Source organism: Miniopterus schreibersii, assembly GCF_964146895.1.
Source record: "Miniopterus schreibersii genome assembly, chromosome: 15".
Classification (NCBI taxonomy): Eukaryota; Metazoa; Chordata; class Mammalia; order Chiroptera; family Miniopteridae; genus Miniopterus; species Miniopterus schreibersii.
In genome coordinates this window covers 38780793-38808104 of record NC_138115.1, presented here as the reverse complement: position 1 = coordinate 38808104, position 27312 = coordinate 38780793, and the positions used below count along the sequence as shown (strand labels likewise).

Sequence of the window (27312 nt, the reverse complement as noted above, 5' to 3'; positions counted from 1 at the left end):
TTTTATTTTAAAATAAGTTATTAAAATACTAAACACTAAAATACTTAAACACATCTTCAGTTTCCACCGTAAGCCTAGAGCAACTGACAGTTGCCCACCAACCTTGACATAATACATGCAAAGAATAGTTCTTGGAGGTCACTATTGTCCCCTCTCGTCCAATGCTCTTACTGCTATTAGTGTACACAGTTGAGAACGGCAATGCTACTTCTGAGGCCCAGAGCTCATAAAAGATAAGATGGATGAAGTAGAATCAAATAATAAAGGAATATCTGATCTAGACTCACTAAATCAAAATACTCTTTTAGGTTTCTTATACTACCATTTCCATGGTATCAATCCTGTGAACTCTCTCACAGCAAACATCCCATCATATGGATAGCAAAAGAAATGGCTTCATTATGAGTCTGGGTTTAAAACCAACTACATTAGGTGGTGATAATTACACTCATTTAGGCTTTGTTATGCAATTTATAATTTTGTGCAGATGCTCTCTGCCATAAATATTTACATAAATAAATTCATTATCTTTATATGTTTTTGGTCAACAGGCAAGGATTAGCACCAAATAATCATCTAAATAGAGCATTATTTCCCACCTCACTCTTAAAGCAGGAAGTAGTCATTTGAGACCAAAATACAATATTGGATGAGAAATTTTACATTTAATTCTATTTCAGAGAAATAAGCAGAATTAGTGGACTCGAACTCTTATGTCCTCTTCCATAATATCTGGCATTGGACTGATAACTTTCAGACTTTTTCTATCACAATTCAACACAACAAATATACTGAAAGCTATTCAAGCATTTTAGTGTAATGTTTTTGATGGAATCTTAAACATAGTATATTATACATTCAACTGGAAAAGATGCCATCAAAGGATATAATGAAGTACTGCATCTATACATTTGCTAATTTAGGGTCCAACGTTAAAGGAGCATCTTACACAGCAGGACACGACTCTGGAAACTGATGAATATTTTAAAAAAAACAAGTCTCCCCACCAAATTTTATTATCCAGTAACTAATTCTTTATGTTAATAAGGAGTAATATAAATTACATCATCAGCTTTCAAAAGTATTTCTGGGCTAAGAGTATGGCCACACGCTCAAAGTCCCCAGATATAGAGCAGCTCATCTACAATTTGAGTACAACATACAGAAATAAGATCCAAACTGAAATTCTCGTTTCCCTGAGGAGCAGTCTGATGATCCCTGCTGGGCTGGACTTACAAGGACAACTTTCCTGATTTGGGGGACTTTCCAGGCCCACATGAATGGTGGTGTTGTGTACTTAGCATGCTGCTATTTTCAGATTCAGAAGCACAGAAGAGAACTCACACAGCTTAATCATTCCAGTTTCTCCAAATTTGATGAACCATGACAATCCTTTAAAGTCTTCTCCCCCTCACTGACCTACCTTAGCGTTTTCTACAGCTCATTATATTCAGGCTCACAAGAACCTGGGAACTGCATCTGACATGCCCTAGTTCAGAGCTGCAACCAATATAAAGGACTTTCCAGGCACAGAAAAAGCCTCGACAGATGCAGAACTCAAGGGGTCACTCAAGATTTTGCCTTTTTTTTTTATTGGAATATTTACTTTGCAAATCCAGCAATCTCTGTTATAAATGAAGCATCACGTGAAATCCCGAAAGGGGGGTGGGTGCCCATGTTAAAATCCACGAGCCGCTTCTGGGACACTTGCGAACAAGTTAATGAGTTAAATTTACTGTGTATGCTTCTCACACTTGGACACCGGCGAACAGGAAGCAGGCGCCCTGGCAGACGGGCCACCTTGACTGTCCTGACAAGTTGCATGGCCAACTTTATAAAAACAGTCCTACCTTGTACACTTAAGCAGCCTGCACTTTGCCGCTTTGAAGTAAAACAAATCCAACGCAAACAAAAATGCCCCAGGCGACAGCGCTGGCCACAGAACTGGTGCCAGAAATCCGGGCAGGACATTGCTAGCAAAGGAATGCCATCCTTTCAGCATGGAACAAGCAACAAGACTCTAATGGGGCAGGCCTGCCAGGACCCCAGCTTTTCCCCTTCGCCCCGGACAATGCCAGCATTGTGCCGGCTGGAGATGCACGCAGATTTTCATTGCCCTCTCTAGGTTCTTTTCAGGGATGAGTTCTAGGATCCGCAGGACAAAATCTTCCCCATCCTGGCACTGCTTACCCGCATGACACATCTAGCTGCCTTCCTGAAGCGGAAAAATACCGAACATCATCAAAAAGACACAGCTCGTAAAAGGATCAAGAGAAATTCCAATCCCAGAGAAACTATTATGGTAAGAGAAGCTCAGTGACAAGGAAATATCTAGAAGGATGAGTGGTTTTCGTGACATGAGCACTGTGTTGTGCTAGTCTGATGCCTGTGCATGAGGGCAGATATTTTTGGTACAATAGAAAACAACTATTTCATCTGGGGCTCCGCAGCACGAACCCCAATCTGTTTCCAAAGCTGGAGGAAGAACTGGCTTTGCAGGGCTTAATAAGAGACATATGTCAGTCTCCAACTGTCTGCTTACCAAAGGGATTTTCTGGGGTCATTCCGACTACATGCGATGTTTGCCTTGTGAGATGTCACTGGAATCAAACCCGATAAAGGTCGCATTCTCCTGGGTAAGGCTTTCCCAGCCTCTCAAAATGTCAAACAGAACATATGAGGAATATGAAGATGTTTAGAATCATCCAAAAAAAAGATAATTTGATAAGATTCAGGAAAAATTAAGTGCAGAAATGAATCCATGTTTGTTTCCACAACAGCCATTTCAGCGACAGAATCAGATTATAAATCAAGGGCTCAGAGGGTAAATTTTAGTCCCATGAACTCTATTTTAGCTTCTTCATCTGGGAAACTAATTCCACCTACTTCTCTAATTGTTATGAGGGTCAAATACTAAACCCAAGGCAGAAACTGTTAGCTCTTCACTGAATTCATTCTTTCTTTCTGTAATAATAGCTCTGTGCCTGGGCACGTGGCTAGATGACATCTCTTGCAGTTGGTTTTGGTCCTGTGAGCAGCTGCAGCCAGTGACATCTGCACTCTGGGCCCTGGGCCCTAGGAAGCAGGTACACTGCCTCCTCCACGCTCTCCTTCCTATTGCAGGCCACGCTAAGGACCTAGTGGACGCCAAGCTGTCCCACTGGAAGGAGCCTGGCCGCCTAATCTCTGCGTGGAAAACCAACCAGGAATACACGCCTCGAACTGTTGCATGAGATAGAAAGGAATTCTGTATGAGATACTGCACATTTTGGAGGTTCCTATTTTGTACCATGGCTAAGCTCAGCCCAATTTAATCCCATATGTGAAAGTACTTTAGAAACACTAAGAAGCAATAGAAATGTAAGATATTTTTATTGTTTCTATGGTTTTATAGTTGTGCAGGTGGGGATAGAGGCAACCATGCAGAGTGGGAAGACGGGGGGCAAAGAGCCGTGTCCTCATGAAGAGAAATACAGGAGCTGATACAACAGGAAGAGCTTCCCAGAACATTTCACTTCTTACTACTTCTTTCCTAGAGCTCCCCCAGGAAAAGAAACACAGAACTGAAAGCTTTCTATTTAACCTCTCTAGTAAAAGGTTTAGGAAGAGGGAAGGCTGAAATACCCCTCTCTCAAAAGTAACTAAATCGTTACCTATGATGGTGTACATTTTATTTAAACAGGAATGATTTTCAGTCATAATTTATAAACACTCTCAGGAAACCCCCAAAGTATACGTCTATTTCTCTGATGAAAACACATTTTTGGTTTTGTTTGGTGTAATCGCGATGCATTGCCATAATTCATTTTTAGATGATGGTCAGTCCCTAGGAATTTTGTAAAAGTAACTTATTTTACTCTTCATTTGATGTAAATCAGAAAACAGTGTTGATTTCTGGTGATATTTTTTAAAAGTTGACCAAAACTTCATGAAACAGGCTTGAGACCTCAATCGACAGGTTAACTACAAATATTGGAAATTATTTTTCTACTGCACATCAAAGGTAAAATCTTTACCAAAACTTGCAGACTTTTAGCTTGCTTGATTCACCAAAAATAGCAAATGAAAGTGTTCTTGATATTTTAAAACAACAAAGCATTTAAATAAGCATTTATAAACTTTTAACTATTAAAAGATTTATAAACCACTTAAAACCAACAATTTAAACAAACTATTATCACCCGGCCAACGCACACACAAATTCAGGGTTGTGGGCTAATTCAGAATTCACTTTCCACTTCCTGTTTATTTATGCACCAGAAGGAAAAAAAAAAAAGACAGATTTTCCTGTCTTTCCAACCCAAAATGATTTCTCAATTTAGAACAACATTTATCCTGAAGAAAAAAAGTTTTCTTTTCCTGTAGGAACTATTACTAGACCACCATCTCAGCAGTTCTGATGTGACCAGATCTGGAGGTATATTCTAGATGTTGAGATTTTTATTTTCTTTATATTACTAAGATCCCACAGCATTCTTGAGTACATCATTCCAGTTGCTAGTCCTTAACAGTTTGCTTAAAGACACCTCAAAGAGAACAGATCTTTTGCAGTGAAGGGTTAACTCAGAGGTGGGAGGCAGAAATTACTGAGAAAATGACCTGGGCTTTGGCCACCAAAGGCCTTGTCCAGTTTGGAAAATTTCACAAAAGTTTACATGTATATATCATCACAAACCCTATATGAGATGCAATTCATTACACAATTAGAATATATAAACTTATACTATTATGTGCATTATCATATAATTATATCTGCTTTATTATGCATCACTTATAACTATATTAATTACTATATATTCAGATGTAATTTCTGATAAAAACACTAATGCATTGAGGCCCTACTATTTGTAGAGCACTATGCTAGGCATGGGTAGTAAGTCTGTGATGAAGGACCAGCTCCAGCCCTCCTGGAGTTTATAGTCTGACAGAAGGGGATGGTATCAAGCAAATGAGTCCATAAATAATAAGTTAACCACAGTTAAGTGCTACAAGGTAGAACAACAGAAAAGGTAAAAAAAGGGGGGACCTATCCTGGGGGTTCTAGAGAAGGCACCTCTGAAGAAATGATATGTAATGAGCCCCATCTGAGCAAATGCCTGGCTGATTCACAGTTGCTCGCACAGATCTATGCAAAATTCATGTTAACAGTGTGGGTGAGTTTCCATTTTTCCACAATATTTTTTCAAAAGAATTTTTATTGATTTTTTTTTTAGAGAGAGAGGAAGGGAGAGGGGAGATAGAAACATTGATATGAGAGTGAAACATGGATCGGCTGCCTCCTGCACACCCTACTGGGGATCGAGCCCCCAACCAAGGCATGTGCCCTGCCTGGGAACTGAACCGGCAACCTTTCAGTGCACAGGTCGATGCTCAACCCACTGAGCCACACCAGCCAGGGCATTTTTCCACAAAATTTTTTATAGGTTATTTCAAGTTCCCTTGTTTTCCTGTTCATCTACAACTTCTCCCTAAAACAGCCTCTCCCCTTCCTCATCTGAAAAATGCTCACACCCCTTTTAACTGTCTCTTCCATAAAGCCTTCCCTGAAGGCGTCAGAGGGATCTGAGGCTCCTCTGAGCCCATCAGGCCCCCTCACGACAAGAATCACAGCACATGGCACATGCGTGTTTACATCCTTGCCCATTCACTTATCCCTACATTCAATAAATATTTACTATGCGCCTATTATTTAACAGGCACTGTTCTATGTACTTTCTAAAAACAATGGGACACAATGCTGGGAACAAAATACATAAAAACCTTTGGATTTGTGTGTATATGATTTAATTCTGTTTTAATTTTGATTTCATTTTTGTAGAATGGAGATTAAACTTCAGATCTCCTATCTAAGAGTGATATTGTAAAGATAAAGGAACAGGTCAATTCAAGGCCTTTAAATACGTTATTTGAGCTCAAGACAATGTGATCTAAGGTGTTTTTATTGCCTATTTCTTGTATAAGTTAATGCAGCCACAAATTAAAATGCAATATAAAAGTTCACTACGTATTTTGATCCATAAGAAGCTGCCCCCATGAGACTTGGCCATGAGGACAAACCAAAGCACAGTCCACTCAGATGTGACCATGGGTCACAGCTCAGAAAGTTTTCTTTAAATTAAGAAATTTAAAACTTACGCAATAAAACATCCCCATGTCTTAAACACACACACACATCTTTAATTCCTATACCTAGAGTCTGTCTCACAGAAGATGTTTAATAAATGTCTGATGAATGAGAGAATAAATAAATTCTCTGTCGGTCGATTTTAATAAGGAGAACAGCTCTTTGGGTCTATAAGGGGATCTACTACCCTGGTTCAGGGACCAGAATAATGAACTTGATGGCAGGCTTCATAATTCAGTTTTAGCTACTACAGCATGCAGACGCTGTCCTGTTTTCATTATTGCCTTTAGTGTGTTATATTGTTTTGGGGGCCCAATACTGTGATGAACAACTAAACAGAAGCAACTATTGGGGTGCACAAAGTAAAAAATGTTCCAAGCAGAGCAGAATGTTCATGTTTACCCACGCCAATTAAAATTAAAAAAACAATGTCCTCTGAAAGGGCCTTGGTCAAATAAAATCACTAAGCACATTTATAGTATTTAATAGAAGTTCTAAAATTAAGCACAGACATCCATCTTCCTGATTGCAAAACTTTCTGTGCCTGACCACACTACTTGCTGTCTGCCAGGAAAAAAACAGCCCAGCAGCCGAACACCGTCATGGAGATGAGGGCTCCCCCATTCAGAGGCAAGGAAAACAAAGGCAGATGAGAAAATGGACAAAATTAGCCCGGAGGGACCCAGGGGGCTGGTGGAGTTTAATCTCCTAAAGGCTGCTTTAAATAGAAGGCGGCCAATGTGACCTTGAGCAAGCATTTCCTCTGCGCCCTAGCGGAGCGGGCGCGCCACCGGGGCTGCACCCGGCCTCACCCCAGGGGCTCCGCATGTGGGGGACAGTGGCTCCCAAGTGCTGCTTGTGGATGGGAAGTTTCCACCCATCAGTGGCCAAGCAGAGGGAACAGGACAAGCACCAGTTGGGAGGGTGCCCGTGGGTGGGTCTGTCTGTTAACTGTCCCTTCTTAGAAAAAGGCTGACTTGTGAGCTCTTCCTTTTTTATGTTTTGTTGTAAAGATGCCGTTTCTTTTATGAAATGATCAAAACAATAGGGTTGTTTTTCTTTTAAGGATGCCCCCACCTGTTGTTGTTTTTACTCTGTTGCCCCATGAAACCCCCAACCCAGGCCATACCACACCACTGCTTCCTACCTTCTGTTTCCAAGTGGCTGAAGCAATGGGGTGTTTTCCAACAGGCACAGGATTTCAATCCTAGCCCTTACAAAGGCAGGCTGTGTGACCTCAGTCAAGTTTCTTAACTTCTCTGAACGTCAGTTTCCGCCTCTGTAAAATTATAAAGCCTACCCCCTGGCAGGGCTGCTGTGAGAATTAAATAAAATATGGGCATAAAATGCCCAAATGCCTGGGTTAGAGTAGGTATCTAACACGGGCATTTCCCTGCTCCCCCCACCCCAGGGACTCCCATGCCCCGTGAGCCATCCCTAACAAGAAATCAGTTCAATTTGGGGGTTCACTGTTTTTAGTGTTCGTATTTGGCATAGCACTGGGTTCAAACTCGTGGATTTGCTTTCGTTTTGCAGATTTGCTGAGGCCCAGACAAGTCCATGGACACAGCCCAGAGGGGAAGAAATGGCCCTCGATCCAGTGTTCAGTTTCTGAGCTAAGATGCCTTCCCCTATTACTCACACATCTTGTTCCTGCTCAGCCATGAGATCTCACCTGACCCCTATCAAATCAGGTACCCTTCCATTATTCTTTACCCCACGGTTCTGTTCATTTCCTTCCCCCTGTGAACTGTTTATCATCTGCCTTCCTGTACAAGAAGGAACTTGTCTGTGGGGTTCACTGTTGTATCTCCAGCACCTGGCCCAGGACCTGAAACTTGGGGGGTCTTCAATAAAGATCTGATGACGAAATGGTGAATATAGCTGTCTGAAGAGACTTACTCATGAAACCGGGGGAAACAGAAGAGAGCACACAATCAATGCCACCTCGGGTATACTCAGCCTGTTGTAAAGTGACTTTGCCACTTTTCCGCTTAAGGGATGCTGCTTATTTCGCCACCCGTGATGCAGGCTTGAACGCGTAACTGGTTTGGCCAAGGGGACATTAGCAAGTGTGATGCAACCAGGGGTTTGTACATTGGTGATGTTTTCTCTTACTGATGAGAACCCATCCACCGCCATGTGAACAAGTCCAGGCTAGGCTAATGCATGAGGAACGACAACACGGGAAGAAGATGCAGTCATCCTGCCAAAGCCTCAGTCATGGGAGCGAGGCCATCCTAGACCGCCTGGCCCAAGCCAAGCCAGCCAGACCAAAAAACCTACACAGAATTAGAGCAAGTAAATGTATTGTTTTAAGCCAACAAGCATTTGGATTATTTCTTAAGCAGGAAGATCTAATACATTCCCAAACCACTCCAAAGTAAGATACCAGGTGCTTTAGATAGTAGCAAAAGCTACTTTCTGACTTATAAGAAAATTATGAATTTTTCTGACTTTGGGAGATAAGAGGGAGCTGAGTGAGAAAAAAGAGGTAGAGGAACACCAGACAGGGACAGTGGTCTTGAAGCTCCCGCCACAGAGCCCTGGGCAAGCGGATACCAGCTCTTGTTAGGCAACTTTCCTGAAGCCAGTGGAGAGGAGGAGCAGCAGTCCCAAGCCTGCAGTCCACCAGAACCGGCTGGCCTGCCGCCTTTGGCATGAGTGCTTTGGACTATGAGTTCTGAGTTTCAGAAACTGTAAGAAATGACACACCACCGTATACTTTAGCAGAGGCCAGGGAACTAGGCCCAAGGGCCAAAGGTGACCGACTGCTTGTTTCTGTAGAGTTTTATTGGAACACAGCCATGCCCATTCCGTTACATATTGTCTATGGCTCCTTTCATGCTGCAGTGGCAGAGTTGAGTAGTTGCAACAGAGGCCATATGGCCTTCAGAGCCTGAAGAGTTTACTATCTGGCTCTTTATGGAAACAGTTTGCCCTAGTAATCAGGGGAGGGTCCATGGAGTCATTGGGTCTTAAGCTGAGTCTTGAAGGAAAGAGGCAGTGTTCATTTTGGTGTAAAGAAATGGGAACTGTTGGAAGAACATGATAAGAAAGAATACTAAGATGATAACCAATGTTACATCAGTGTGTGCAAAAGTCAGTGTAAGTTAATGACAATAACTAAGCACGTATACCTCATAGTATGTTCCAGATATTATTCTATATGCTTCATAGTTATTCATTTTATCTTCACGGTATTATCATTTCCATTTTTCCAAGTGAGAAAAGAGAGACACTGAGAATTAAAAATGATTTCCCAGAGTCACGAAGCTAGCAAGTGCTAGCCAAGATTCGGACCCTGGTAGTCTCACCCCAGACTCCAAACTCTTTTGAAAGCCACAAAAATGGAAATGTAAAATATGAAGAATGCCAAAACTGTGCATAAATTCTAGCCATGAACAATGAGACCGTTTCTTACATGAAAATCAGCTTTATTACTTTATATTATTAAACCTTGTTGGCTAACCACACCACATGTTCATTTTATGTACGCTTTGTCTTCTGCAAAAAATTGTCACTGCTCAGCTGGAAATCCCCTCAAGGGGGCATCCCTATGGCAGCGCATCCAGTGGTTATGTTGCCGGGGTGATGCTGTGTCAACACAGCAGCCACTGGCCATTCCCATGGGCGGACTACAACCTATTATTCTCTGGGGTTGAGACTGCCACCTGGTTCCTAGAGACAGAAGGTTCTCTTCCCCAAACAGTAATCAATATGGTCATCCTGGTAATGACAGGTAGAAGCCACTTCTTTAAGAAGGCCATTACTTCTTACAATTATCAAGTGGGTTCTGTTTGGGAGCCCTGCTTTAGAGCAGAGGCTCTGCCCAGAGGAGTGACCTCTGATCTCCAGCCAAAGGATGGGCAGCTCTTACAGGTCCACCAGGGGCCCGGATGCTGGTATCCCAACATGGTACCAAGCATGGGGCCCAATATGAACAACCACATTAAATGTAGGCAGAATTCCAGAATAGAAGTTGTTTCTTGACTCATTACCTTACTATCACAAGGGAGAAATTCCTAATAGAGAGTTTCCAATAAGATTAGTCGTTACAGATTAACAGCTTAAATTTATATACCTTTTCTAGAGGGTCTTTTGGTAATTTGTATCAAAAGTCTTAAAACTGTATAAAGCCAATGACCTAGAAATTCTACTTGTACTAATTTATCCCAAGGAAATTACCACATACATACTTAAAGTCTATACATTAAAGCATGAGTTATAACAAAGAAACACTGGAAAGACCCTAATTGTACGATAGGTGATTAATTAAATAAATTATGATATAACCATAAACCACTACATTAATGGTATAACCATAAAAACTATGCAGCTTAAATTTTGGTCCTGAAAGATTAAACCAGGTTAAAAACCAATGTGCAAGGTAAAATTCTATTTTTGTAAAAAACAAAAAAATATACACATAGAAAAACAGGGTCGGGGGGGTTCTCTCCCAGGGTGGAACTATGGTTGTTTTGGTTTTGTAGTTTTTTATATAATAAATTCTGCACTGTATTGGTAATTATAAAAAATGATAATAAAAGTTATTTTTTTTCTTTGGGTGTTACATTATACTTTCACATTCTCGTTTTTCAGTTCTGTGAATTGTGTCACTGCATTTTCCCAGCAAGACAAAATGCTGACCAGTCTTTACCAAAGGCAAAAGGCAGTCCCCATTTTCCGAGACCCGCCTATAAGGCAGAAATCCTCAAATTTGACAACTAGCTGGCTGGTGAGCTCATCTGACCTTACCGGGCTTGTAGCTCTGCTAAAAGATTTATTACAACATGACTTGGAAGAGCTTAACCAAGTTTATCAAAGTTGCTTGTGTTGATATGGGTTTTGTTTTCATTGGGGGTTTTCCTAAAAAGAGTCAGAATCCTAAATTAAAACAAGAGATTCATGGAATTAGCTAAAGGCTGATTACAACAGTTTGTACCATGCAGATTGTGAAACAGCTCGACATGCAGGGCCTGGGGTCTGGCACGAGAAGAGTCGGGCTGGGAAATTTCTTTCCCAGCATAATGGGAGCAGGTAAGCTGAGTTATAACCAACCTCATTAAGATTTCTGGACATGAGATGACTTAAAAGTTTTTGAAATAAAGGAGTGTCTTTTCATTTAACTTTCAAATGAGTATTAGAAAAGAATGTTAATATTGCACAACAAATTATTTACATATTGGACAAAGTGAACTGGTACTCTGAAGTCTTGCCAAATCTCAGGATACATCTAGATTCAGCTAGAGGTTACCAATAATAGAGCGATAATGAGAGGCACAAATGTTTGCTTTCTATTCAGCTACCAACTGGTTGCCGTGTTAACTTTCCTGAAGCTACTGAAGGAAAGGGAATTCCTTTAAAACAACCAACACAGTCCCAGAGGCAGAGAGATGATCCTACGTCTTTAATGAATGTCCTCAAACTGGCCTTACCCTGTAAAGTAATACATGTTTACTCAAACGATTTGAAAGAAGGGAAAGCACACATAGTTTCGTTGAGGGGCTGAGTGACATTTATGTGTTTGTTCGACCTGCATCTTTAAGCACCCCCTGCATGAGAGATTGTGTGTGAGGTGCTGGGCAACAGAGCTCGAGTCCTATCTACTGTGTGTTCATAGGCAGCTAGACGTGCAGTATAGTAGAGTGAATGTCAAAACAACCCCAATTTCCCTCCCCCGGTATTCCTACCTCTTACAATGTGACTTTGCAGCTCCTTGAATAAAGAAGTTGAGTTTATGTTCCTACCTCTTGAGTATGGACTGGCCTTATGACTTGCTTTGGCCAATGGAACATGTCAGAATGACAGTGTGCCACTTCCGAGCCTAGGCCTTCAGAGACCTGTGTGCCCCTGTCCTCTCTTCTGGAACTCTGCCTATGGGAACAGCCAGGCCCAAGGGGAATGAGAGACCACATGGAAGAAAGCTGAGCTGAGGGTCCCCAGCCAACAGGAAGTACTACCCTCAGAAGCAGAGCCAACTAGCTAATCTGCAGCTGACCAGAGATACACAGTGGAGCACCGCTAGGAGCAGAGGAAGCACCCAGAGGAGCCTGGCCTGAAGTGCTGACCCAGAGAACTGTAGGCTAAATAAAAAGTTATTGTGTTAAGCCACTCAGTTTTAGGATGGTTTGTTACACAATAGTGCCTAACCAATACACACAGGAACAAGTGCTAACTCCGATGAACCAAATGCAAAATGCCATAAAGCACCTGTAAGATTACTCCAACATGTTTACGATTACAAATGAATCATGCAATTTAGGTATATAAACAGCAGACCTGAACACCCATTGGAGAAGACATAAAGATGCTGTATATCTAGAGAAGGGCTGGCTCAAGACAGCCATAGTTCCTTTGAAAAATTGTCTATGGATGACTTAGATTTGCCTGTGAAGTCATTCTTTGTTTCTTTTCTCTCTTAAAAAAAAAAAAAAAAAAAAAAAAGCTCTTTCACTCAATTAAGCCTGCTGGACTCGATAACAATTGTCCAGCTTGATTCAAAGCAGCCATAGCCTCCCTGACACATGTTCAGCCTCCACTACTCTGAAGGCTGGAATTTTAAATCCAGTCCCCCTGAATTTATGACACACACACAGTAGCAAGTCCCTACAGGCTGAAAATCAAACTATAATTCAAAGGCCACAGGGCTGAGGAAGCAGCCAGAAGATAAATCCCAATTTCAACCCTGGATTCTCTGCAAGTTGATTCAGTGGCCTGTCAGTCATATTTAAAAATAAAATAAAACTACAGAGACGCCAGACGGCACGTTTTAAAGAGAAACAGGATGATGCTTTTCAGAACTCCTTCAAAAGGCTCTTGTTACCTGAAAAGGACTGTTCTGTGTTATTTTAAGGGCCCTAGAACATTTGGCCCCCATCAGTCATTTGTGGAAGTTTCTGAATTTTTAACTAATGAGATATAACAAGTGAAATCATGAAATGCAACTGAGGCCACCACACTAATGGAAGGTGATGTGACAGATGTCAAAGCAGCCCATTTCCGGAGCCGGGAGGTCACCCTGGCCGAGCACGTGGAGAATGGGCGCATCAGGCACAGAGCCGTGGCACTCACCTTACAGCCCTCGCAGGCGCTGACCCCATAGTGGTACCCCGATGATTTGTCCTGGCAGACGAAGCAGGGTTTGTACACACGAGGGGGAGGAAGCGGAGACGGAGGGCTCGGGACGAGTTCCTCAGAGCTGGTGCTCTGTGTTTCAATCGCTACAAGGGAGATGGGCAGGGGAGAAACAGAGAAAATGGATTTCAGTTCATTTCTGTTTTACCAGTGAATTCATAGGACTCTGTCCCAAACTCAGCAATAACGCTAGCAAAGATGGGTCCACAAAAGCAGTCATCACAGTAGGCACAGCAGTGGGGATACTGACTCACATTGATGGGGTGCCCGACAGTTTATGAAGCGATCCATATGTCTCTCTCATTGCGAGGGAGATGCTTTTATCACCATTTACCCTTAAGAGAAACTGAGAGTCTGAGGCACACAGTGACTTGTCCAAGATCAATAGGGCAGTGGTAGAGCCTAGATACAGTCAGATCTTCATACTGCAGACCCCAGGTTCTTTCTACCCTTTTGTTTCCACTAGCTTCTGATTTAGTTAGAGGCTCAGAAATAACTTGCTTGACCCTGTTGCTCATTTAACCAAAAGCAAATTTCCTGAGGACAAATGAAGAAAATGCCCCAAGTTGCCATTCAGCAAGTATATGAGGAGGGCCTCTGGCATGTGTCCATAACCAATCTTCATCAATAATAATATTGGCAAGACCTTTGCTACTCAAAGACGGCTCCCTGGACCCGCAGCATGAGCGTCACTTCAGAACTTAGTAGAAAACATAGTATCAGGCCCCATCTTAAGCCTATGGAATCAGAATCTGCATTTTAACAAAACCCCCAGGACACCAAATGTACAATTAATGTTTGAGGAGCACTGTTTTGCACTGACCATGGCACTGATTCATGTTGCTCTTTAGTCTAGATTTAAAAATACATAATTCCCCCATTTCACTGTTTAATCACTCAAATTCCAGGGGAAATAGGAATTTGTAGAACTTAAGATCCAAGTATTCTCCAATCCCTACTCTCCAGATTTTATGTACAAAGTCAAAGCAAAGCCCAGCCTACTCCAATCACAGGCAAAAATGCTCACAAAGTATGATGGATATGGGGAAAGGAGTGATTGAAAGTGATCAAAAAATGTTCCAGAATCTTCCAATCTCCAAACCACTTGACAACATACAGATTTCCCAGGTATAACATTTCCAGTTGTTCTACTGCCCCTAGGCTCCCAGATTGGATATTCTGCTGACTGAATTTTCCTATAGCCAAACTTTCAGCAAGTCAAGTCAACTGTCCCACTAGACATACTGTTAAGCCTCATCTCGAAATCCTGCTGCTACAGCAGGCTAGGAATCCGCCTCAACTACTGCAATAGCCTCTTCACTGTACCTACTCCTCTACACTGGAGTCCAGTTTTCAAACAAGCAGTAAGATAACTGTTCAAAAATTTTAATTCATTCGCTCTCACTTACCTGTCTAAAGCTCTCTGGTAGTCACCAGTTAGATCAAAGCCCAACTCCTTACTATGTTCTATGAAGCTGTACATGATGTGGCCCATTAGCGACATCAATGATTCTCCTAACTTATTGACCTCTAAACATTTGGCTTCTATCCTCTCTCTTAAATAGGCCAAGTTCTTATACCAACTTAAGGCAACTAAATACTAACCATTACCCCTACCTGGAAATTCTCAGACCTTCACATCCCTGGTTCCTTTTCATCTCTTAGTTCTTAGAACAAATGTCACTTTCTCAAAGATGACTTCTCTAAGTAAAATGCCCTACCCCATTCCTCACTCCTGGTCATTTTATCCCATTATTTTATCTTATTTTCTGTAAAACTCTCTAACAAATTCTACCTTTAGAAAGTTTGTATATAATTTTATATTATGCCTCTGGCACACCCTCAAGTATGGGCTTAATGAGGCTAAAGGAATTATCTACATTGTTTACAACTGTGCCCCAGGCCTAGAGGAGGTCCTGGTCCATAACAGGTAAGTAATCAATAAATATTTGTTGAATTAATACATAAACATTTTCTTCTTCATTACAAACACTAAGTGCCCCTTTAAGTCATGAAATTATAAAACTGGAAATCGAATAGCTTTCATACACTCCTTTACTTACTTAAAAAATTAATTATCCCTTTGGAATAGAACCAACTATTATAGAATTTACATAATTCAGAAAAATCTTGGAATGAATTCATTAGAGTAGCACAGGTCTAGTAGTAGATAAACCTATTTGAGTCTTCACTGGTTAGAACCTCGGTATCTGGGACGAAGAAAGCCCTTACTCTGCATAGCTTGGCACAATTATGTCAAGTGTCCTACAGATGGGTTGGCATCTGAGGTGTCCCTAAAGCTTATCAGATCACTTATTAGGCTGTGAAGGCAAAAGCATTCCTCATAGTAATCAACGTCACTGAAAACAAAAGAGTACTAATGACATCAAGAAGAAAGCAGTACTTGTTAAAAGTACAAAATAAGCCAAGGCCGGCGTGGCTCAGTGGTTAGAGCGTCAGCCTGCGGCCCAAAGGGTCACGGGTTCGATTCTGGTCAAGGGCATGTACCTGGGTTGCAGGTTTGTTCCCTGGCTCTGGTCAGGGCGGATTCATGAGGCAACCAATCGATGCCTCTTTCTCAAATCAATGCCTCTTTCTCACATTCATGTTTCTCTCTCTCTCCCCCCCCCTCCCTGCCACTCTCTCTAAAAAATCAATGGAAAAAATATCCTTCGGTGAGCATTAACAACAACAAAATGTACAAAATAATATACTACTTTGTTAAAACCAAAACAAAAATAACAAACACACACACACAGAATCACCCACAATCCTCTCACTCAGAGAAAAATCACTGTTATCATTTTGGCATACACCTTCCAGCCCATTTTTCTATGCATATAAGTATTTTTTGTTTGTTTGTTTGTTTGTTTACTAAAATGGAATTATACTGTAGAGTCTATTTGGGAATTAGTCTGTTTAACTTTTTCGGTCTGGAGTTTACTTCCTTGTAAAAAAAAAAATATTTCCCCAAAAAACATTCCATTAGGATGGAGATCTTTTCAGCTAATCTCAGCACATCTCTGACTATTTCCTTAGGATAAAGTCTCAGAAGTGGAATTATTCATTCAAATGGTATGGTTATTTAAAAATATTTTGTTAGTTTTTAATTCATGTGGGTAAATTGACTTCTAGAAAGGCTGTGTCCATTAACACTCCTAAAATCAATAAATGAGTCCCTCCCTAGATACTTCTCAAAACTTTTAGATTGGTTCTACTTGTGTGCCTCTATTTCTACCCAAGTGCTCCCCCAACTCTGACAGAGCCCTGTCCTCACCACCACTCAATCCTGCATTGTGTTCTCTACAGAAGCAATGGCAGGGGGAGTTAATGTCCTACTCACTCATGTAGAACAGCTAATCTGGCTTGACTAGGGAAGTTGTAAATAGAATTGTTAGGGCTGGATTCAGCTGTCAGAGCTATGCCCTGAATTTCAAAAGTGGGTGGTAATTTCCATAAATATGCCACTTCAAATACATGTACTCAAGGGAGTCCAGCATTTCACCCTCCCAAAGAGAGGAACAGAACTGCAGGCAATTTAATACCCAAGAAACTCCGGGCAAAGTACACAAAAAAGAGGGAGACCTCAAAAATCCCAAAACATTTTACAAAGGTTGGACAAAGATTTTTTTCTATGGATGAGAGCCATTGATAACAAATGAATGACTCTAGAAGGCTTTTCCTGAATGACTGCCATGACTGGAAATGTTCTATTGTAAGCAGTCAATTGTGAGGGCTCTGGACTTTTATTAAAGCTGTGGGGATTCCACCTGCAATGGTACGAACTTTCCCATATCTGGACAACGGATGCTCACATCTTCGATCGTTTATTTTTGCTGAGTGACTATAACATACCAAGCACTGTGTCATATGCCATGGGCAGTGCATGGTATAATCCCTTAGCCTTGACAAGTTTGGCCTAACAGAGGGTAAATCAATGATTAGACTATAACAATTGTTCCCAAACGTGGCTATCTATTAGAACTACCTGGGGAGTTTTCAACCATCCTAGCGCACAGGTTATATCCCAGATCTATTATGACAGAATGTCTGGGAGTGGAAGCTAGGCATGAATATGTGTTTTAAAAAATACACTCCCAGGTGAATCCAAATTGCAGCAGTTTGGGAACCACTGGTATAATAATAAAGGTGGTTGCAAGCTTTATTCTGCCCAGGACAAATCAAGGGAGGCTTCCCGGAGGAGATGACCAGGCTGTGTTTTGAAGGATAAATTGATTCCTTTTATTGTGGTTTGAATTTGAATCCTAAGAATGCCATAGACGAATCCCACACAAACATAAACAGAGACGTTTTACATATGACAAGAAATAATCATCTTTAGAAAAAATTCCCTACCGGTAATAAAGAATTAAATATTTGTGATTTCATATGCTCCAATATCAGCCTCTAAACTGGTAATCCCTGGTCCTTTATTTCCTGTGTGGCCTACAACACTGAGCATAATGCAAAACTAAACAAGAAATAAAGAAAAAGTCTCAGTGGTCTAGTCAGACTGCCAAAGCTAGTCTCAAACAAACTCTCCACAGCAAGTTCTAGAATCAGGGGCAGGATACGGCCTCAATATAAAAGCAGATTCCTACTTGAATGCAACCTCTGGCCTTTTTGATAATGTAGCAAAATACTCTGGCAAAGTTTATTAGTGCTCCTCTTTCCCTTCCGCCCCCTCCCACCACCAGCACCAGTAAAGGCAGCGGGAAACGGGAGGCAGGGCGCCTAATGACTCCCCTTTCACTAGTCATTTTGGTGTTTAAGGTAGCTACAGAGTGCTTGGCCATTGATTTGTTCACTGTCATCCCGCTTAAATCAATAATCTATTAGTCCCTTTAAATTAGAGTTAGATTCATCAAATGCCCTTGAGAGGCCTCAAACATTCCGTTCCTTATCCAGGCAAGCGCAATCACAGTCTATGGAATGATAAAATTTTTGCTGGAAAACTCTGCAGGCTCAGCAGACAACGCGTCCTGTATTAGCTCATTCAGCTATCTCGGGCAGGCCAAAAAAGCAGTTTTTAGACTTCCCAGGGGGGAAAAAGGAGGCTTGTGTCATTCAATCAAACAATTGCACTCCGGCCATCCCGATGTGATTTCAGTTTGGGGAAGCAGCCTTTGAGGAATGATTTGGATCTGCGTTTTGCCTCTTGCTTTTTTATTTATCTCCTTGCTTACTTATAGTCCTATTCAGTGCTCTTTGGTGATTGCATCCCAGACAAGCAGCAGCCTCCGATGTGGCATCTAAACTGCTCACCAGATGGGCTGCCTTGCTTCGTCAGGGAATGGTCAAGACCGAGAAACTTCTGCTTGACTCCGTGGGTCCTGCCCAGAGCAGAGTCAGCACCAGAGGTGCTGAGGGGGCTTCTCTGGGCTGCACACATGCAGAAGGAGACAGCAAGCTGCACCAACCTGCACAGACAGACACAAGCTTCCAGCCCATATTTTAAACCCCTCCATCCCTGCAACACAGAGATGGCTGTCACTAAAAAAATGAAGCTCGAATCACTTTCCTTGTATAAAAATTCATTATAGGTCTTGTTTGTCTCTAAATCAATGCTCGTCAAGGTGTGCTCCAGACCAGCAACCAGCAAGAGAATTCCTGGGGTGAGGGGGGTGCTTTAAATTAGTAATGTTCACTCTATCTATGGTAAAAGACCATTTCTTACCCCCTCCCACCCTAAATCCATCATGGATTGATAAAATTCAGTGAAAACAAATCCCTAGGAAAAAAAATATATAAAATGGATCTCTAGAAAAAAGGAATTAAGGTGTTAAAAAACAACAACAACACACAAGCTCCAACTTAGAAAAAAATGTTAGTAGACATAAGATCACTCTGTCCAATTACAGTAAAATTTTCTAAACACTTGCTCTCAGTTTCTGCACTTACTATGGACTGGCCACAGGCAGTTTAGGAAAGGACACCGGTCCGAAGATGGCATTTTAGAAGCACTGCTCTGAAGGACTTCAAACTCAGGTTGTTTGCAGGCAAAACAAAACCAAACTAAACAAAATCTCCACCCACAGAGATGGTGCGAGGTAGAATGCCTGCACTGCCAGTGACACAGCTTCTTGAAACAGGGCCACAGTTCTGGGGGTTAATTCATTCCCGAAATTCAAAAGAAAACCACAAATTTAATGCTGCTGCCTGTTAAGAGGACTTGGCACTTACAAACTTAACTCACCTGAGAAAACACAGCATAAATGTCCTTGTTGTTACAACACACCTGAGTGTCATTTAAACACACAGAAAGTCTCCAACAATAGCTCCCTTCACAATTCCTAACATGCTTGGCATTTTTCTAAAGGTTAGACTAAGTAGCAGATACCATTTTTAAGAGAGAGCTCAGTATACAGGTTTTTTTTCTTTTTCTTTGTGAGAACTAATTTACTGCTGCCTAAACCATGTTGACAGATTTCAGGATTTTATGTTGGGCCTGATTAGAGGCAGGCATCTCGCATTATGAAAACCCTGCCTTTTTACTAGAACCTTCCATGATTAAGACAGTCTTTTAATGCACTCTCTGGGCAGCTGAGCCTTAAAAGAAAAAAAAAAGAGTTGTAAAGCAAAAGGCATTTCCTGCACAGCCCCCAGGGAATTCTAGCCCAGAGCTCCAGACCCTGTGGGAGGGAGTAATTTCAGCTAATTAAGGGAGACGAGCAAAGTGTTGCATTTGGTCAAAACATTCAGTTGGGCTTCATTTTTGTTGGCACCAAAGAGAGCCGGTCTGGATTTTTTCCCCTCTTTTTCTGTGGATTCACTGCAGGATTGCAAGGCCCACAGCTCACATACATTAGGGAGAAAGTCAAAGGAAACGCCAAAGTTCAACTAAAGTACAAGTAATTAGAACCAGATTGTCCTCTGCATGCGTGTGCGCATGCGTGTGCGCGGCGCGTATAGATATTTTATTAAAATATAATTTACATGCCTCCAAATGTTAGGGTGGCGGCAAAAGAACTCCATCCCGTCGCTCACTTAATTTTCCTGTCGCCTCTTCGTGAGGGGCTCTGCTTTTAATCAACTTTCAGGAGAAGCGTTTGTTTCCACCCGCACGGGTTCTGCAAGCCTGGGAACTGCATTCTGAAATCAGGGAATTGCCAAGCAAGGAAAACTCGGCTTTAAAATGGCCTTGCCGCACACCGCTGCTGGCTTTGTTATTATTAAGCAGCTCCAAGATTAGTGCCGGGTTTGGGGCAGGCAGGGGAAGGAGGGGGTGTTGGGAAAAGGAAAACATCATTGTGGGGCTTTGGCAGCCCTGACTCAGTAACCTGCCCGTGACCCTGCAGGAGTGTGTGTTTGCCCGGGTCACCCGGGATCCTGGCGGAGCGCTGGAGCTGGCTTATGAGAATCCCTGCTATTCTGACCACACATGCAACAGGTGCGGAACCCTGACAGGGGACAAAAGCAGGGCCAGGGGGGAGACTTTGATTTCTCACTCCATTAAAGAAAGCCTTGTTTTGCAAAATATGGTCCAGGGCGGGCAGCAATACCATCACCTGGCAACTGGTGAAAATGGGGCTCTCAGCTCCACCCAGGAACGCCTGTCCATCAAAACAGGCATCCTAAGAAAATCCTCAATTAATTCCCAGGAGCATGAACAACATCTGAGACACCCTGACTTATAAAATTGTCTTGTTACTGCCCTCGCCTCCCCAGAATCCCAAGCACTGTGCTGAGTCAATCTGGCATGGGAACTCAGTCAGCTTCCCTTTTGCACAGGTCCTCGCTAAATGCCCCACCTTGTTAAGTACTTAATATATTAAGATCTCCAAGCTGGGTGTGTGTTTATGCTCACCAGAAACCAGAAGCCTTCGTCCTGTCCCACGGAATTTTGGCAGTGGATTTGAGTTGGCAGGGGGTTCAAAGTTGCACGGGAAGAGCCTGAACTAATAGTATCTACTATTTACTGAGCCCTTACTGTGTGCCTGGGGCTGTGCTAAGTGCTTAATACCCTTCACTCATTTACTCCTCCCAAAACCACACGGGGGGGGGGGGGGGGGGGGGGACGACCAGGAACTCTGCACCTGAGAATTAGGAAATTTAAAAAGACAGCACCTCTCTCAGCCTTTACAGGAGAGATTTAAACGGCTTCCTACATACTACTATTATTTCACAAGAGCCCACAGCTCTTTAACTTCTCATTTTCCATCTCCCTCATTTATTTCCTTTGCTAGAAACATTACTGGGTATGGTCTTATTTACCCAAATTTGAGAACTGCAGAATTGCATCCCTTCCTTTCCTTTAATTCACGGTTATAATTTTCCAAACACCGATTTGATCCCAGACATGATTATATCTAACAAGATCGTTTGGGCCTTTAAAAGAGAGAGTGAGGCTCAGCATCCACTAATCACTGTATTGTAGCTACACCTGCCTGGGCTCCCGGCCAGCAGCAGAAATTATTTCTGGGACTGACTTCTAGCATGGGAAGTGCTGTCATATTTTCATAAGGGACCATGACACGTTCAACACCTACATTTCATTTTTATAATGTGCTTTCTTGCTTCAAGGAATATAGTCGAAAATTATCTCACAGGTTGTTTTGGGTGACGTTTTTAACAGACGATGCCTTATATCACTATTTTCTAGGGCATACTAAGGTAGCTTTGACAGGGTTCAAATAAATTCTCCCTTAAAATCACTTAACAGGCAGACCCGTCTAAGTACTTATTAATGATCTGAACTGAGGGGCATCAGAAATGGAACTGTATTAACTGAACAAATGCTGGAACGGGCCTCGGGAGTCGTGTGTGCATGAAGCTAATTGCATCGCAATATTAAGGTCCCCCTGAAGAGTTTATCTCCATACCAAGCGATTCAGTTCCATATTCTAATCAGGAATCTCATCATTTCTAAAAAGCTATTATTGCACTAATAAATGACATTCTATTATCTGTTCAAATTTCCTGCACACAAAGTAGATTAAAATAGGAAAGCATTAAAATGTATATCATCTCAGATACACAATTCGTGGCTTCTGTACTGTAAATATATTTTTAAACCACGTTGGGGCAGCCTTACAGAAAAGCAATGGGGGAGGTACTTTTTGGAATGCTTAAGGAAGATGCAAATGAAATTTTGCTTTGTCACATGGGAATCCTTGCCACTCTTCTGAGGTCTGAGAAAGTTGAAGTGCAGTTACACCAGAATTCAGCCAAACCCCTGTTAACGAAATAATGCTCTGTTTACTCGGTGATGTTTGCTGCAAAGGATCTTTTCTGTTTTGTTTTTTATAGGTATACATTCATCTTAGTGGTCTCAAAACAAATTTAATCCTCACTGTGTGGGTTTTCTTAGTTCCAAAAAAGAACTGAAACACCATGAACCTGCAGAAAACTGTGTTGCAAGAAGCGATGGGAAGGGCACAGGTTTTACTGCCAGATGGGCCTGAATCTGAGTCCCTCTTCTGTCACTTTACTTCTCTGGGCCCTAGTGTCTCCTTCCTGAACATGCTGACACTCCTAAAATTCCTGTTGGTGAATTGGTGAAAGGCAGACAGTATTTGCAACTTGCCTGACACCATACATACAGTAAGTGCTTAATAAGTGATAGCCAACCCTGACTCCCCCACTCCCCCCCCCCACACACACACACATTTCTCTTCTACTTCCTTAATCCAGGGCAGCTGTTCTTAACCAACACAGATTTTGCCCCCCCAAGAGACATTTTGCAGTGTCTGAGGACATTTTGGCTATCATAATTGGGGGCCTCCACTGGCTTTTAGTGGGTACAGGCCAGGGATGTTACCATACATTTCACAATGCACAGGAGAGTCCCCCTCCAAAAAGCAACAATGAATTATCTGGCCCACATTATAAATAGTGCAGAGGTTGAAAAGCCCTGATCTAGGGTAAGGATGCTACTTGTGGGGAGATTTTAGGACAAATGAGTGGGACAGTAAATAAAATCATTTCCTGTAGCACCAGGGAAGTGGGAACTGCCACAGCCAAGAAGACAGAACGAGCCCTGGCCAGGTGGCTCAGTTGGTTGGAGCATCTTCCCATACACCATACACCAAAAGATTGTGGGTTTGATTCCGGGTCAGGGCACAAACCTAGGCTGTGGGTTCTATCCTCGGTGGGGACACATACAGGAGGCAACTGATTGATGTTCCTCTCTCACATCCATGTTTCTCTCTCACTCCCTTCCTCTCTCTCTAAAATCAATGAACGTATCCTCGGGTGAGTATAAAAAGTTTTTAAAAAGACAGAATGCATATGCTCAGCTCCTAACTCTGCCTCTAGGCAGTCGCTTCACCTGCCTGAGCCTCAGTTGCCTAATCTGAAAGGCGGAGATGACAAGTACTCATACCACACTTCAGGGTTTACATTTTGTAAACTACAAAACCGTAAAAACACATAAAAATAATCGTTAGCACTTCGTTATTAGAGTACTTCAAAAGGTGGGTAAGTCATATCTTAATCTGACTGATATTATGACCTTAGAAGACGACAGAAACATCTCCAGAGCCTAGTGCAATAATAACTTACAATACTAATAACAGTTACGGAGCGAGCGTGCACTGTGGGGTAGCCACCCCCCATTCTGCTGTGAGCATTTTACACGTATTCATTCAGTTGACCCGCAAATGATCCTGAGATAGCTACTCTTAGTTTCTCTTTTTTACTAGAAAGAACTGGAGACACAGCATCTTGCTGAAGGCCATGCAGACAGAAACTTTGAGCAGGGATTTGAAGGCAACTGGTCTTGGATTCAAGAGAATGGGTGTGAACCAGGTGTTGGGAGAAGACAATGACATTCTCTCTTAGGACTACACAGGACTTTCTCGCAAGAGGTTGGCAAGATCTGGCAGCAAGTTTGAGAACATATAGACTATGTCCAAGTCAAAGACACACGGTTACCCCACGGTGAGGACCAACAGTTAAACTGGAATGCTAAAAAGAACCTAAGGGGACAGAAATAAAGCCCTTTTTTTTTCTTTCCAGTCAGAGCAATCAAGTAGGAAAGTCCCCAGACGCAAACACAGGAATGAGTGCACACACACACACACACACACACACACCCCCTCTAACCCCTCCGGCATCTTCCCCGCTGAGAAACCAACCCCAGCAGGCAGAATGGCAGCAGCTAAGACCCAGGTTCCAAAGGCCTTTGGCTGCGGTCCAAGGGCGGGTGACTCCACGCTGCGAGGAGCAGCAACTCGGGCCAAATGTGGTCAGCCTACGGCCAGCTGCCTCGGGCTCTGGGGGGGTGGGGGACTCTAAAACGCCACCACCGCCCGCCCCTGCCCCTAAGCTGCTTCTCGTCTCTTCCATGGGCCACACGCACTCCTTCAGCCAGCGCGTATTTGGCACAAGAATGAAACGAGCGTGGAGAACTGTCGCTGCCTGCAGATTTGGAATGTCCCCATGGGGGGCTGAGCTACTCTCTTCCCTGAGACCCAGGGGGTGTGGGAGTGACTAGAAGCAGAAAGATAGTAAATAAACATCCTTACCAAACCTTCTCCTTGACCAATATGAAGATTTTTGGTAGTGCTGGAGTGGAGCAGAACACATCAGTTCAAAAGGATACACTTGGGGATATTTTGTTTTAAAAGATTCTTAAGTTTCGATATGGAATTGTTCATATTAGAGAAACGCTATACCACTCATTATTTTTCTTTCATAACAGTGATTTCTCAAGACTTCTTGATGTGAGAAGAATGAAGATTTCAAAGTGCTTTACTTTTACTTCTTAAAGAAGAAATTGCTAAGGAAAACTTGAAAAAATCAAAGACATTTTCACTAATCTCCCAACTATGAGCAGGCCCCAAGGCTCAAGTGTTTTGGGATATTTCTTCCTCTAGGAAACTTTCTATCTTTGCAGAAAAATTGAGGCATGTCATTGGAAATGTGAACTCTGGAGCCAGCCTGCCTGGCTTCAATTCCAACTCTCCTACTTACTAGTTGTGTGACTTTGGGCAGGTTACTTAACCTCTCTGAGAGTCAATTTTTCCTTATATAAAATGACAGTATATCCCTCCTCAGATCATTGGAAGCATTAAATAATAAAGCACTGTAAAGCACTTGACACAATGCCTGTCATGTAGCAATGTTATGCAGTTATCACTGTTACTGTATCAAGGATTGATGAATCTCAATGTTACCTTCCCTTCTTTCTCCTGCCCATCAACCTAATATCATGATTGCCTGACCTTCACTTCCATTTCCCTATCAGAATAGTAGTCCCTCCTGATGTGTCTAAGAGATTCTGTACAAGCTAATATGAATACAGCAGGTTGAATCATCTTTGCCTCCTTACACTCTCAACTGTCCCTCCCCAGCCTCTCGGGCATTAATCTAAAGTATTGCAATGACCATTTCCTCTTGGTTTTCCTGGCCCATCCCCAACCCACATGCCTAGAAGCCTCAGAAACAGCTTCTTTAAACAACTCCTTACCATAGAAATTTGTCATTGGAGAGCCTTCCATAGTTGCTGTAAACCCCAAGTGGCAGACCTTTGGATGGGCCGAATGGGGAGGCTGGGCAGCACGGGGCACTGACTACCAACCAACAACATCCAGCTGCTGACAAATCTTTATCGAGCACCTGGCAGGTCCAGACACCGTGCTAAAGGCTGGGTTATAGGGAAGTTAGAAGACACTGTTCTTGGCCCACGCAAATGGACAACTAAAAATACCAGATGGTAAAAACGGCCCAACCTGGAAGAAGGACCTGAAGGGTGCCTGAGGCTGCCATGACCTGGCATATTACACACACAGAGGCTTCGGCTGCCTTGCCTTTAAACACCCAGGGCTTAAAAGAGTGCTCGGTACAGAGCGTGAGCATGATAAATGTTGGTTGAAAAAAATTAATGAGCGAAAAGAATGCAATCTGCATAGATATCAAAGGAATAATAGCAGTTTTGGCCAATTCAGCAGAATCTGCCAACGGCACACATTATGTGGGGGTGGGTGACTTGAGGTGTTTTCGCTCACATCACCCCACTTGCTCCCTCATGATAGAAGTGTAAAGAAGAGCAGGGACTATTATCATGACCAGTTTTTAAATCTCTGTTATCGCAGGAAGAAACTGAAGCTTAGAGAAGGTAAGTGACTTGGCCAAGGTCACACAGTTAGGAAGTGGTTTGATCCAGAACTGGCCTCCTGAATCCACAGACAAGATGATTATGAATGAGAAACAAAGCACTCATTTATATTCTAAGCCGTCCTATGAATTTTTTAATGTCTTAAGACAAGGTCGGCAAATTTTTTCTGTAAAAGGCTAGATACTGAGTACTTTAGGCTTTGTGAGCCATATAGCTGGTTTCTGTCACAGCCACTCAGGTCTGGCATTGTCAGGGGAAAGCAATTACAGGCAAGATTTAAATGAACACGTATGGCATGTTCCAATAAAACTTTATAAAAACGGGCTGCAGGTTAGATTTGGTTCAGTTTTCTAACCTCTGCTTTAAGATAAAGAATTTTTTTTTTAATTGATTTTTAGAGATTGAGGAGAGAGAGAGGTCAATTTGCTGTTCCACCCATTTATGCATTCATTGGTTGATTCTTTGTATGTGCCCTGACTGGGGATTGAACCTGCAACCTTGGTTATCAAGATGATGCTCCAACCAACTGAGCTTCTGGGCCAGGGCTAAGATATTAAAACTATTTCTTCATATAGTAACTGCACATGTTACTATAAAATCCATGCTTTTCTTTGCTTCCAGGGTAAAGACAGTATGATAGCCATATGTCAGAGATGTGGGAAATATTTTAGGATGCCCACACTACAGTGTATATAATATTTATATACACCATAAATGTGTAAGGTCTGCACCTTTCCCTCAAAACCAACCTCATGCATACATTTTTATTAGTTAGGGAGGTCAATATGTCTTATCATAAGTTCATTTTAAAAGTCCTCCCTACATATTCTGTCTATTGAGATTATTTATCACGCCTTGTTCCCTGGCCTAGAGCCAGGCAGAATATGGGGGTTTTAATACCTTTAATCCATTACATGGATTTTTTAGAGCTCCATAAGACAAAATAAAATGCACTCTCATGGTCATACATGCAATAAACCTGATATGCCAC

The 27312-nt window shown here is 42.3% G+C and overlaps 1 protein-coding gene across 4 annotated transcripts in view; it reads right to left on the bottom strand.

Moving 5' to 3' along the window:
- RARB (retinoic acid receptor beta) overlaps positions 1-27312 on the bottom strand; it is a 571444-nt gene that overhangs the window by 93335 nt on the left and 450797 nt on the right. For all 4 annotated transcript variants that reach the window (XM_081159689.1, XM_081159688.1, XM_081159691.1 and 1 more), the window contains one exon: positions 13199-13347. In XM_081159689.1, the coding sequence (XP_081015815.1) occupies positions 13199-13347 (149 nt within the window). The remainder of the gene's footprint in view (positions 1-13198; positions 13348-27312) is intronic.